The sequence below is a fragment of the Palaemon carinicauda genome, chromosome 20 (genome assembly GCF_036898095.1).
Source record: "Palaemon carinicauda isolate YSFRI2023 chromosome 20, ASM3689809v2, whole genome shotgun sequence".
In the NCBI taxonomy this organism is placed as follows: domain Eukaryota; kingdom Metazoa; phylum Arthropoda; class Malacostraca; order Decapoda; family Palaemonidae; genus Palaemon; species Palaemon carinicauda.
In genome coordinates, this window is record NC_090744.1 from 116,485,424 (window position 1) to 116,500,317 (window position 14,894).

Below are 14,894 nucleotides of genomic sequence, written 5' to 3' on the forward strand. Positions count from 1 at the left end.
AACAATTACTCTGCCTTTTTAAGTACGTCTTCCTTACTGAGCCTCGCGATCCTCTTAGGATGCTGAGCGACTCCTAGGAGCTGAAGTATAAAGGGTTGCAACCCATACTACAGGACCTCATCAAAACCTCTAATCTAGGCGCTTCTCAAGAAAAGAATTTGACCACCCGCCAAATCAACCAGGATGCGAAAGGCTTCTTAGCCTTCCGGACAACCCAAAACAACAATAAAAAACATTTCAAGAGAAAGATTTAAAAAGGTTATGGAATTAGGGGAATGTAGTGGTTGAGCCCTCACCCACTACTGCACTCGCTGCTACGAATGGTCCCAGGGTGTAGCAGTTCTCGTAAAGAGACTGGACATCTTTAAGGTAAAAAGACGCGAACACTGACTTGCTTCTCCAATAGGTTGCGTCCATTATACTCTGCAGAGATCTGTTTTGTTTAAAGGCCACTGAAGTTGCGACAGCTCTAACTTCATGCGTCCTTACCTTCAGCAAAGCTTGGTCTTCCTCACTCAGATGGGAATGAGCTTCTAGTATCAACAGTCTGATATAATAGGATACTGCATTCTTTGACATAGGCAAAGCAGGTTTCTTAATAGAACACCATAAAGCTTATGACTGTCCTCGTAAAGGTTTAGTTCGTCTTAAATAGAACTTAAGAGCTCTAACAGGGCATAAGACTCTTTCTAGTTCATTTCCAACCATATTAGAAAGGCTTGGAATATCGAACGATTTCGGCCAAGGACGAGAAGGTAGCTCGTTTTTGGCTAGAAAACCAAGCTGTAAAGAACATGTAGCCGTTTCAGATGAAAATCCGATGTTCCTGCTGAAGGCGTGAATCTCACTGACTCTTTTAGCTGTGGCTAAGCAAACCAGGAAAAGAGTCTTTAAAGTAAGATCTTTAAAGGAGGCTGATTGTAGTGGCTCGAACCTTTCTGACATAAGGAATCTTAGTACCACGTCTAAATTCCAACCAGGTGTAGCCAAACGACGCTCCTTCGTGGTCTCAAAAGACTTAAGGAGGTCCTGTAGATCTTTGTTGTTGGAAAGATCTAAGCCTCTGTGACGGAAGACTGATGCCAACATGCTTCTGTAACCTTTGATAGTGGGAGCTGAAAGAGATCTTTCTTTCCTCAGGTATAGTAGGAAGTTAGCTATTTGGGTTACAGAGGTACTGGTCGAGGATACTGATACTGACTTGCACCAGTTTCGGAAGACTTCCCACTTCGACTGGTAGACTCTAAGAGTGGATGTCCTCCTTGCTCTAGCAATGGCCCTGGCTGCCTCCTTCGAAAAGCCTCTAGCTCTAGAGAGTCTTTCGATAGTCTGAAGGCAGTCAGACGAAGAGCGTGGAGGCCTGGGTGTACCTTCTTTACGTGTGGCCGACGTAGAAGGTCCACTCTTAGAGGAAGAGTTCTGGGAACGTCCACCAGCCATTGAAGTACCTCGGTGAACCATTCTCTCGCGGGCCAGAGGGGAGCAACTAACGTCAACCTTGTCCCTTCGTGAGAGGCGAACTTCTGCAGTACCTTGTTGACAATCTTGAACGGGGGGAATGCATAAAGGTCCAGATGTGACCAATCCAGTAGAAAGGCATCTATATGAACTGCTGCTGGGTCCGGGATTGGTGAGCAATATAATGGGAGCCTCTTGGTCATCGAGGTTGCGAAGAGATCTATGGTCGGCTGGCCCCATGTGGCCCACAGTCTCTTGCACACATCCTTGTGTAGGGTCCATTCTGTTGGAATGATTTGACCCCTCCGACTGAGGCAATCTGCCATGACATTCAAGTTGCCTTGGATGAACCTCGTTACTAGAGAAAGGTTTAGATCTCTTGACCAGGTGAGGAGGTCCCTTGCGATCTCGTACAACGTCATAGAATGGGTCCCTCCTTGCTTGGAGATGTACGCCAAGGCCGTGGTGTTGTCCGAGTTCACCTCCACCACTTTGCCTTGAAGGAGGGACTTGAAGCTTTTCAAGGCCAGATGAACTGCCAGTAGCTCCTTGCAGTTGATATGTAACGTTCTTTGATTCGAGTTCCAAGTTCCCGAGCATTCCCGACCGTCTAATGTCGCACCCCAGCCCGTGTCCGATGCGTCCGAGAAGAGAACCTGGTTGGGGGTCTGAAAAGCCAGTGGCAGACCCTCTCTGAGGTTGATACTGTCCTTCCACCAAGTCAGGGACGACTTCATCTTCTCGGAAATGGGGATCAAGACCGCTTCTAGCGTCTTGTCCTTTTTCCAGTAAACAGCTAGGTGAAATTGAAGGGGACGGAGGTGTAGTCTCCCTAACGGAACGAACTGTTCCAGGGATGAAAGCGTCCCTATCAGACTCATCCACTGTCTGACTGAACATCGTTCCTTCTTTAGCATGTTCTGGATGCATATCTGGGCTTGACTTGTTCTGGGGGCCGACGGAAAAGCCCGAAAAGCTTGACTGTGAATCTCCATCCCTAAATACACAATAGTTTGGGATGGGACCAGTTGGGACTTTTCCATATTGACCAGGAGACCCAATTCCTTGATCAGATCTAGAGTCCACTTTAGATTCTCCAGACAGCGACGACTGGAAGAAGCTCTTAGAAGCCAGTCGTCCAAATAGAGGGAGGCTCTGATATCCGCTAAATGCAGGAATTTGGCAATATTCCTCATCAGCCTCGTAAACACAAGAGGAGCCGTGCTTAGGCCAAAGCACAGGGCTTGAAATTGGTAGACAACCTTTTCGTAAACGAATCTCAGAAAAGGTTGGGATTCTGGGTGGATGGGGACGTGAAAGTATGCGTCCCTTAGGTCTAAAGAGACCATCCAGTCTTCCTTCCTGACCGCTGCTAGAACGGACTTTGTGGTCTCCATGGCGAACATCTGCTTTGTGACAAAGACATTCAGCGCACTGACGTCTAGCACCGGCCTCCACCCTCCTGTCTTCTTTACCACTAAGAAGAGACGGTTGTAGAAGCCCGGGGATTGATGGTCCCGGACTTTGACTACCGCTTCCTTTTCTAGTAAGAGAGACACTTCCTGCTTCAAAGCTCGTCTCTTGTCTTCCTCTCTGTACCTGGGAGAGAGATCGATGGGAGACGTTGCTAGAGGGGGTTTGCGTACAAACGGGATCTTGTACCCTTCTCTGAGCAACTTCACAGATTGTGCATCTGCGCCTCGTTTCTCCCAGGTCTGCCAGAAGTTCTTGAGTCTGGCTCCCACTGCTGTCTGAAGAAGGTGGCAGTCAGACCCTGCCTTTAAAGGACTTGGTACCTTTCTTCTTCCCACGTCTCCCTTCGGCACGAGCACCTCCTCTGCTGGAGGCTCTGCCACGAAAGGGCGGAATGAATCTGGACGCTGGAGTGTCCATCCTGGGTCTTGACAAGGTAGGCAAAGGGGTGGCTTTGCGGGCAGAGGACGCAACCAGGTCATAAGTGTCCTTTTGAATCAAGGAGGCACCAATCTCCTTTATCAAGTCCTCAGGGAAAAGGCACTTTGAGAGAGGAGCAAAAAGAAGTTCCGATCTCTGACACGGTGTAACCCCAGATGACAGGAAAGAGCAAAGGTTCTCCCGTTTCTTGAGGACCCCGTAAACGAACGAAGCCGCAAGCTCACTGGATCCGTCACGTATGGCCTTGTCCATGCAGGACATTATGAGCAAGGAAGATTCCTTGTCAGACGGGGAACTCTTCCTGCTCAAAGCTCCCAGACACCAGTCCAAAAAGTTAAAGACCTCGAAGGCTCTAAACACTCCTTTCAACAGATGGTCTAGGTCTGAAGGAGACCAACAGATCTTAGAGCGTCTCATGGCTAGCCTGCGGGGAGAGTCTACTAGACTTGAGAAGTCGCCCTGGGCAGAGGCAGGAACTCCAAAGCCGAGAACTTCTCCCGTGGCATACCAGACGCTCGATCTGGACGAGAGTCTCGCAGGGGGAAACGTAAATGCTGTCTTCCCTAGGTTCTTTTTGGACTGCATCCAATCTCCTAAAACTCGTAAAGCTCTCTTGGACGAGCGGGCGAGGACGAGTTTCGTAAAGGCAGGCGCGGATGACTGCGTGCCTAAAGCAAACTCTGACGGAGGAGAGCGTGGAGCCGCAGACACAAACTGATCAGGATACAACTCTCTGAACAGAGCAAGAACTTTTCTGAAGTCCAAAGAGGGTTGTGCGGTCTTGGGTTCGTCAATGTCCGTATGTGGGTCGTCAATGTGTGCAGCGTCGTCATCATCAGAGAGTCCATCATCTGAGAATTGAGGAGGAAGCGGCAAAGGAGTAGGAATCGGCTGGTCAGCTGAGTCCGGCAGCACTGGTGCACGCGTGACTGAACCGGACGCAACGTCATGGAACTGTTGCCCAGTCTGAGAACTGGCAACAACCATAGCAGCGCGGGGACGCAAAGCGTCTACTCCAGACTGTCTAGTCTGATGTGGGCGAGTAGAGGAGGCTGAACGTCAACATGCGGCTGGCAGGGTACACTGGAACGCACTGGTGGCGGGACTCTCTCAGCTGGAGTGCGGCAGAAGGTCGCCTCAGCGTCCACTGGACGCACAACCGTGGGTGGTTGTAGGCTAGAGGTTGGTGCAGTGTCAACCTTCTCCGCACGAAAGTCCTGCATCAATGACGTTAACTGAGACTGCATGGTCTGCAGCAAAGACCACTTAGGGTCTACAGGAGCAGGTGCGGCAACAGACGGTGTTACTGCCTGATGCGGTACCGCTTTGCCTCTCTTAGGAGGTGAGCAGTCGTCGGAAGACTGCAGCGAGTCCGAACTGACCCAGTGGCTACAACTGGGCCGTTGGACTTGCGCGGAAGGGACCGACTTGCGCTTAAGAGGCCGCGAGACCTTGGTCCATGGTATCTTACGAGACACCTCTTCCGCAGACGAGGAATAAATGGGCTCTCTCGTCTTTGTGTGGGTGGGGCGATCTTGGGTAGATATGCCCGAAACCACGGAGGGAACGTCTGTTCGCTGATTAAAGCCTCTCGAACCCTTTGGTCGTACGACATTGCTTCTCCCCTGGGCTTGGGAGCTTGCAAGAGGTCCCGGACTGGGAGGACGACAGGCACGAACAGACGAACCCTCAAGCGCAACACTATCCACAACACTATCCACAACACTACCACTCACTTTGTCACTACCCACTGCACTCTTACACTTCAGCTCCTTGACGTCTGCCATGAGCTGGTTACGGTCACTAACCAAGGACTCGACTCTCTCACCCAGAGCCTGGATGGCACGCATCATATCTGCCATCGAAGGTTGTTGAGTGCTAGAAGGGGGATCAGGAGCAACCACTACAGGGGAAGGAATAGGTTGTGGGGCATGAGGAGAGGAAACTTCAAGCCTACGTGTATATTTCTGGAATTCGATAAAATCGAATTCCGAAAGCCCAACGCATTCCTCACATCGATCTTCCAATTGACAGGTTTTATCCCGACAATTGGAACAAACGGTGTGAGGATCGATAGAGGCCTTCGGAAGACGCCTAGAACAGTCCCTAGCATTACACTTCCTGAATTTAGGGACTTGAGAAGGGTCAGCCATTTTGAATTAGTCAAAGGGGAATTCAAAAACTATCCAAAGTCGTCAACAAATAATCCGATATCAACAAAAGAATGCAAGGATGTATTGAAGATAAAGCCTGCAAAGCGAAAGCTCAAAACTAGAAATGTGTACTTCACCAAAAAGATGTGAAAACCAATCCAGTTAGCAACAGCGAATTTAGTAGGTCTTGCCGGTGGCACGACAGAGAGAAAATTGAGTTCTGTGTTCACATTGAGTACTGAGTACCTGCACGACAGATGGCGCTGTTGAAGTACACCCCCTACCTGCATAGCGATCGCTGGCGGATTTTGAACGTAGAGTTTTCTGTCGAGCAGCAGAGCTGCAGCTTATATAATCACCGGCTAAGTTTAATATTGAAAAACATATGTTCAATGTATTTATTCTGATAATCAGAAACAGAACCCAGGTCTAAAATCAAATATATGTTAGTGCTTTTGTTGCAAAATACGTGTTTAAACAGAGTCTAGATCATAACATTTTACATTCATAGCCTCATGTTTACGTTTACGTTGTTGGGCGGAGGGATTCGCCTTTCCATCGGCACCTCCTTGGTTTTCTTCTTTATTCTAATTCTTTTATTTTCTTCTCTTTTTTTCCACATTTGATAGATATATTTTTTTCTTTTCTCTATTCCTTCTTTCTTGAACAGCACGTTTCCTATTATCTTCTTCTTTTCTTCTTCATACGGCTGTTGCAATTCCACTATTTTTCATGTTTGTGTGTTTTCAATATCGGAATATACAGTGTAATTAAGCCCTTATTGCAGTTATCCTATAAATAATGATTAATTTAGTCAGAAAATGAGGAATAGAATTAAAGTCTACGTTTAAACGATGCCAAAATACTCGCCTACGACAGTGCAACATTTTACGCCTACTAGTACAGAGTACTGAAGCCCGGGGATGTATGCTAATAAGCAAGCGAAGCAAGCCACAGTGTAGCAAAGACCAATTGGCATAAGTTATTAATTAGATAATCAAAATAATGCCAAAATACTTTGCCATGTGACTAACAAAGTGCAATACTGTATATACCACTTTCCTGAACAGAGGAGCAAAGACCAATAGTTGAACTAATAGTGATAATATGTAGATCTAACATACAGTATATGTAAATACACTTTGTTGTACAATATCTACAAAATATTCCTAAGAAAATGGGATGGATAATTCGCGTTTCCTGTGCGTAGCTAAATCCTGTCGTTCTACAAAGGTTCCAATGTTTTGAAGATTTTAAATACCTGGCACAAAGTTTTTCAGGGTGTACAGTATGTAGTTGTTTGCGACAAGCGTACAATTTCTTACTAATTGTCATATCAATTTTCTTTATGGGGAAAATGTTGTTTATTTTAGCCCCACATAGGATGTCAAAAGCTAGTATAACACGATTTAGTGTTACTTTACCAAGAGCGAAGTCGATTGGGTAGCAAACACAGGATTGAGACAAGTCTTGCGGTATTATTATTACTGTATAATTATTATTATTATTAATTGCTAAGCTACAACCCTAGTTGGAAAAGCAGAATGCTATAAGCCCAGGGGCCCCAACAGGGAAAATAGCCCAGTGAGGAAAGGAAACAAGGAAAATTAAAATATTTTAAGGACAGTAACAACATTGAAATAAATAATTCTTATATAAATTATAAAAAATTTAACAAAACAAGAGGAAGAGAAATTAGAAAGAATAGTGTGCCCGAGTGTACCCTCAAGCAAGAGAACTCTAACCCAAGACAGTGGAAGACCATGGTACAGAGGCTATGGCAGAGCTGCTTACCATAGTTAAAGTGTGTCTTCTACCCTTACCAAGAGGAAAGTAGCTACTGACCATTTGCAGTGCAGTAGTTAACCCCTTGGGTGAAGAAGAATTGTTTGGTAATCTCAGTGTTGTTAGGTGTATGAGGACAGAGGAGAATCTTTAAAGAATAGGCCAGACTATTCGGTGTATGTGTAGGCAGAGGGAAAGAACCATATCCAGAGAGAAGGATCCAATGTAGTACTGTCTGGCCAGTCAAAGGATCCCATAACTCTCTTACGGTAGTATCTCAATGGGCGGCTGGTGCCCAGGCCAACCTACTACCTCTGATTGATTTGGAATTCACTGGCATCCTGACATCGGAAGTCATTGACGCTGCAGTCTTACGGTAAGCTTAGAAAAGGCGATCTAAAGGGTGTCGCACAGGGGCGTAGCTCCCTTGTAGGCAAGGATACACCTGTTAGGTTAGGTTAGGTGATGTTCTAATGTTTTTTTCCCTTTTAAAATGCAATTTTTCAGTTATAGATTTTAAACCTAGTCTGTCCCAATCAACTACAAAGGCTCCAGTGTTTTGAACGTATCTAATGACGATAACTAGAAAAACCGCATACTTAGGGTATTCGATACATCGTAATTTTAAAATTCTGGGTTTCCACAGGTTATTGTCATAAGAAACATTTGAAATGACATAAAATACACCCAATAACAGTCTCATTCTCTATTTAAAGGTTACTGTTGCATCCTACAACTTTACGGAGTCTTTATAATATATAATACTGTACATACCTAAATATCTATCATATCGGGTAGTTTGTAGCGCTACGGCCAAGCGTCCTAATTTGCTTATTATCGCTCCGACTGTTATCTTGCACAGAATAAAAACCTTTGGAAATGGTCTACGGATCTTAAATATGTTGTGTAAGGGGCGGTCCGGGGGGGCGCAGCCCCCCTGAGTAAGGACTCGGCTTTTAGCATAGGTTAGGTGGGTTTTTTAAGTTAGCTTCTCCCGTCGTACTCGTAGGTAAGGAAACTGTTGTGTAAGGGGGGGGGGGGGTCCGGGGGGCGCAGCCCTCCTGAGTAAGGATACGGTTTTTAGCATAGGTTAGGTGGGTATTTTAAGTTAGCTTCTCCCGTCAAAATCGTTTATAGAACGACGGCCACAGTTCAGAATATTCCCGTTTTCTACGGGATCTGGCCGTCACCCTACAAAGGCTCCACCATGTCTTATCAGGGACAATTTTATAGTGATAGTAACAGCTCCCTAATCAGCCTAGACAATATAAATTAGATAATGGAGCATCAAAATTAAAATACGTCTTTATAATTTGAAAATTAGTTTCTAAGTTACCGTCTTCAATTCATTTTTTACGAGCGAGTAATTGATAAATTTTTCCGAAATTATTGATTTTTTTTACACCATAATACTCAGGCTACGTAAATTTACCTACTAAAAGAATCACCATAAATAGAAGTATGTTCTGGCATAAGGCCACCTTAAACTAAACAAAGATATAACTAAAAAATGATCAAAAACTGTGAAGATCACATTATGATAAACATGCCCACGGGACTCGTAGAATTCAGAGTCTCGTATTCAATTAATCTATCAAAAGAAACATAAAACTGGTTTATCAATGGTTTATACGTGCTGGCATAAGGCCACCTTAAACTAAACAAAGATATAACTAAAAAATGATCAAATGAAACTGAAGATCACATTATGATAAACATGACCACGGGACTCGTAGAATTCCGGGTCTCGTATTCAATTAATTTATCAAAAGAAACATAAAATTGGTTTATCAATGGTTTATAATTACCTCATGAATAGAAGTACATGCTGGCATAAGGCCACCTTAAACTAAACAAAAGATATAACTAAAAATGATCAAATGAAACTGCGAAGATCACATTATGATAAACATGCACACGGGACTCGTATAATTCCGAGTCTCGTATTCAATTAATTTATCAAAAGAAACATAAAACAGGTTTATCAATGGTTTATCAATAGTTTATAATTACCTTCTTGACTTCAAATCTCTTCTTGTCGGCTTTAGAAGTGCTTGAAGAAGGCACTTCGACCTCTTCTTCCTGAGGATCCACCTCCATGGCTGACATTTTTAGAATACACAAGTTACACTTTGCTTGTTCTTTGTTTATCGCCTTATATTTGGGTGTAATTTGTTCCTTCAAGGGTTTGTTCTCCTTGTTATATTTTATAATATTCATAAATTCTTTTATAACTGTTATTATGGTGTTTAAATTACCTTTTTAATAGTTAGATTATATTTAAAGCTTTGCTTGTTCTTTGTTTATCGCCTTATATTGGGGTGTAATTTGTTCCTTCAAGGGTTTGTTCTCCTTGTTATATTTTATAATATTCGTACATTCTTTTATAATTGCTATTATGGTGTTTAAATTACCTTTTTAATAGTTAAATTATATTTCTTCAATTAATTAATATTTACACTTTGCTTGTTCTTTGTTTATCACCTTATATTGGGGTGTAATTTGTTCCTTCAAGGGTTTGTTCTCCTTGTTATATTTTATAATATTCGTACATTCTTTCATAATTGCTATTATGGTGTTTAAATTACCTTTTCAATAGTTAGATTATATTTTCTTTTAATTAAATAAATTTAAGCTTTGCTTGTTCTTTGTTTATCGCCTTATATTTGGGTGTAATCTGTTCCTTAAAGGGTTTGTTCTGCTTGTTATATTTTATAATATTCGTATATTCTTCTATAATTGCTATTATGGTGTTTAAATTACCTTTTTAATAGTTAGATTATATTTAAAGCTTTGCTTGTTCTTTGTTTATCGCCTTATATTGAGGTGTAATTTGTTCCTTAAAGGGTTTGTTCTGCTTGTTACTTTTTATAATATTCGTACATTCTTTTATAATTACTGTCATTGTATTTAAATTACCTTTAAAATAGTTAGATTACATTTTCTTTTAATTAATTAACATTTACGCTTTGCTTGTTCTTTGTTTATCACCTTATATTGAGGTGTAATTTGTTCCTTCAAGGGTTTGTTCTCCTTGTTATATTTTATAATGTTCGTACATTCTTTCATAATTGCTATTATGGTGTTTAAATTACATTTTTAATAGCTAGATTATATTTTATTTTAATTAAATAACATTTACGCTTCCTTGTTCTTTGTTTATCGCCTTATATTGAAGTGTAATTTGTTCCTTCAAGGGTTTGTTCTCCTTGTTATATTTTATAATGTTCGCATATTCTTCTATAATTGTTATTATGGTATTTGAATTACCTTTTTAATAGTTAGATTATATTTAAAGCTTTGCTTGTTCTTTGTTTACCGCCTTATATTGGGGTGTAATTTGTTCCTTCAAGGGTTTGTTCTCCTTGTTATATTTTATAATGTTCACATATTCTTCTATAATTGCTATTATGGTATTTAAATTACGTTTTTAATAGTTAGATTATATTTTCTTTTAATTATTTGATATTTAGACTTTGCTTGTTCTTTGTTTATCGCCTTATATTGGGGTGTAATTTGTTCCTTCAAGGGTTTGTTCTGCTTGTTATATTTTATAATATTCGCATATTCTTTCATTATTGCTATCATGGTGTTTAAATTACCTTTTCAATAGTTAGATTATATTTTCTTTTAATGAAATAAATCTAAGCTTTACTTGTTCTTTGTTTATCGCCTTATATTGAGGTGTAATTTGTTCCTTCAAGGGTTTGTTCTCCTTGTTATATTTTTATTATGTTCTCATATTCTTTAATAATTGCTATTATGGTGTTTAAATTACCTTTTTAATAGTTAAATTATATTTTATTTTAATTATAGAAATTTAAGCTTTGCTTGTTCTTTATTTACCGCCTTATATTGGGGTGTAATTTGTTCCTTCAAGGGTTTGTTCTCCTTGTTATATTTTATAATGTTCGTACATTCTTCTATAATTGCTATTATGGTGTTTAAATTACCTTTTTAATAGTTGAATTATATTTTTTCAATTAATTAATATTTACACTTTGCTTGTTCTTTGTTTATCGCCTTATATTGATGTGCAATTTGTTCGTACCTGGATCTGTTCTGCATCTTACCTTTTCATAATAATCACTTATTCTTTCACAATTGCTATTATAATATTTAAATTACTTTTTTAATTATCAAACTTTCTTTAGAAAAAGAGATTTGTAGTATTTAATTCATTTTAGGTGTTTTGGTACTTTAATTTACCTTAAGATTTTTTTTTCTTTTAATATTTCAAGTGTATTTCATTATTTTATTAACAACAAAGACAATTTACTGTCTTTAATTAACAAGTTAAGATAGAAAACTTGATTCGAGTAAATATATATATATTTTGACTAAATTTTAATGTTGCTTTTTAAATAAATGTACTTAAACTATTCATGATCTTTTAGTATTGATGATAAAGCTTTTGAGTATTTGAAATACTATTTGTGTGAGTAGTATGACAGAAAGTATTTTACAAGGGTTAGATATTCTTATACACCATACAACCATATTTATTCTAGGTGTTTTTGGTACTTTTAATTTGTTGAGAACGTTACATTAAGAATTTTTTTTTAAATATTTCGAATGTATTTCATTCTTTTATAAACAGCAAAGACAAATTACTGTCTTTAATTAACAAGTTAAGATAGAAAACTGGATTCAAGTATATTTATTTTACTAAATTTTAATGTTCCTTTTTAGATAAATATACAGTACTTAAACTATTCATGATCTATTAGTATTGATGTTAAAGCTTTTGTGTATTTGAAATACTATTTGTGTGAGTAGTATGACAGAAAGTATTTTACAAGGATTGGAAATTCTTATACACCATACAAGCCACTAAGGAAAGTGTATTTGAGTACAATTATGTTTTGTACTTATGTTATTGATCTATCAGATCAAATAAAAAGAGTAAAGTTAAAACTATTTGCGGATAGTACAATAGTTCACTTCTCTATTAATAACATTAAAGATATAGCCGAGATTCTGAACAATGTTCTTACTATAGTTTAATAACATTTAAATGTAGAAAGAAGTAAATGGGGAAGATCGAAAGGGAGGCAGAGATTATTATTATTATTATTATTATTATTATTATTATTATTATTTGCTAAGCTACAACTCTAGTTGGAAAAGTAGGATGCTATAAGCCCAGGGGCGCCAACAAGGAAAATAGCTCAGTGAGGAAAGGAAAAATTTAAAATATTTAAAGAATAGCAACATTAAAATGAATATTTTCTATATAAACTATAAAACCTTTAACAAAACAAAGGAAGAGAATTAAGACAGAATAGTGTGCCCAAGTGTACCCTCAAGCAAGAGAACTCTAACTCAAGGCAGTGGAAGACCATGGTACAGAAAAAATGCATTTTGAGCAAATAATAAGCCATATTGTTCGCTACCTTTCTAAAAAGTTGATCGTCAGATATTTAGGTCATATTTTTTTTATTGCAAAATTCGGAATTTTGAATGAAAATTATAGTTTTTTGCTCCACTGTAATTGTTCAGTGGCTACTTAACCCTTGGTAAGGGTAGAATAGATTAGCTATGGCAAGCATCTCTTCTAGTAGAAGAATACTCCAAAATCTAACCACTATTCTCTAGTCTTGGGTAGTGCCATAGCCTCTGTATCATGGTCTTCTTCCACTCTCTTGGGTTAGAGTTCTCTTGCTTGAGGGTACACTCGGGTACAATATTTTATCTTATTTCTTTTTCCATGGGTTTATAATATCCTGCTTTTCCAACTAGGGTTGTATTATTATTATTATTATTATTATTATTATTATTATTATTATTATTATTATTATCATTAGCCAAGCTACAACCCTAGTTGGAAAAGCAAGATGCTATAAGCCCAAGGGCTCCAATAGGGAAAAATAACCCAGTGACGAAAGGAAATAAGGAAATAAATAAATGATGAGAATAAATTAACAATATATCATTCTAAAAACAGTAACAGCGTCAAAACAGATATGTCCTATATAAACTATTAACAACGTCAAAAACAGATATGTCATATATAAACTATAAAAAGACTCATGTCAGCCTGGTCAACATAAAAACATTTGCTGCGAGTTTGAACTTTTGAATTGGGGAAGGAATGGCTACTTTAATACACAATGATATATATATATATATATATATATATATATATATATATATATATATATATATATATATATATATATATATATATATATATATATACAGAATTACTCCACAAATCATACAACTTCATTATAACAACGTTAATTTTTAGTGAGTTTCCGCCCATAAATCATTCAATATCTCTTCTTGCTTGCATCGTAAATCACCGTCAGTTGCAACAGCTCTCTCTCTCTCTCTCTCTCTCTCTCTCTCTCTCTCTCTCTCTCTCTCTCTCTCTCAATTAATCATGTACAATAATTTGCTTGTCCACTACAGGACAAAGGCCTCAGACATGTCCTTATTCATGTCTGGAGTTTGGTCAGTTTTCATCACCACTAACCACTACGGGTTGGTAAAGGTGGGGGAATTTTCGTCTGATAGCTCACAGCAAACCAACCTAGTATGGGTGGCCTTGACTAGTACAGTTTTGCTAATCATGGCGATACACAAACTCACTCAGAAAGGGGTTTTCCTATCCAATGTGTTGCAAGATCAACGACCCGAGTTCAAACTTGCGCAGCTAAGTCAGTTGATAAATTGTCAGGTTCTCCGTAATCTAGGCATTCAGATATCCTTAAGGGGAATCCTTTTCGGGGGGAAGATGGGCGTGTGTGGGCGTGAAGGAAGGTTAAAGCGAACGTTATGTTCAACGGTTCGGACAAGCAGCTTGTGAGTCACAGTATTACTATTCTAACCGACCTCATGGCCTTCCTGGGCAGTGCCGGTGACAAAACATCATTTTTTTTTATCTTTTATCTTTTTTGGTTTAAATCGGAAATCTAGTTTTTATCTAAATTACAATATATAAATAGATAATTTTTTAGATATATATATCTTTCTAGTTACTTGTTTAAAGATTGTTTATAATTTATAGATGTTAAGATGGTTTTTTTTCTTCTTATTTTTTTTTGTTTAAATCGGAAATCTAGTTTTTATTTAAATTACAATATGTAAATAGATAAATAGATAATTTTTTAGACATATATATCTTTCTAATTACTCGTTTAGATTGTTTAAATTTTAGAAATGTTACCAACTAGGCCTACAAACAGGTTTAACTTTGCAATGGAGCCATGCACGGCAAGATATCATTTTTTTTCTTCTTATTTTGTTTGGTTTAAATCGGAAATCTAGTTTTTATCTAAATTACAATATGTAAATAGATAAATAGATAATTTTTTAGATCTATATATCTTTCTAATTACTCGTTTAGATTGTTTAAATTTTAGAAATGTTACCAACTAGGCCTACAAACAGGTTTAACTTTGCAATGGAGCCATGCACGGCAAGATATCATTTTTTTTCTTCTTATTTTTTTCGGGTTTAAATCTGAAATATAGTTTTTATCTAAATTACAATATATAAATAGATAATTTTTTAGATATATATATCTTTCTAATTACTCGTTTAGATTGTTTACAATTTAGAAATGTTCCCAACTAG

General features: G+C 38.6%; 1 protein-coding gene across 1 annotated transcript in view; it reads right to left on the reverse strand.

Moving 5' to 3' along the window:
- The window catches only part of Roc1a (Regulator of cullins 1a), a 29,610-nt gene extending 20,156 nt beyond the window's left edge, over window positions 1-9,454 (reverse strand). Inside the window, exon 1 of the mRNA XM_068394474.1 lies at window positions 9,324-9,454. Coding sequence (XP_068250575.1) covers window positions 9,324-9,419 — 96 coding nt within the window. The 5' untranslated portion in view covers window positions 9,420-9,454. The remainder of the gene's footprint in view (window positions 1-9,323) is intronic.
- Between the last annotated feature and the right edge of the window lie 5,440 nt (window positions 9,455-14,894).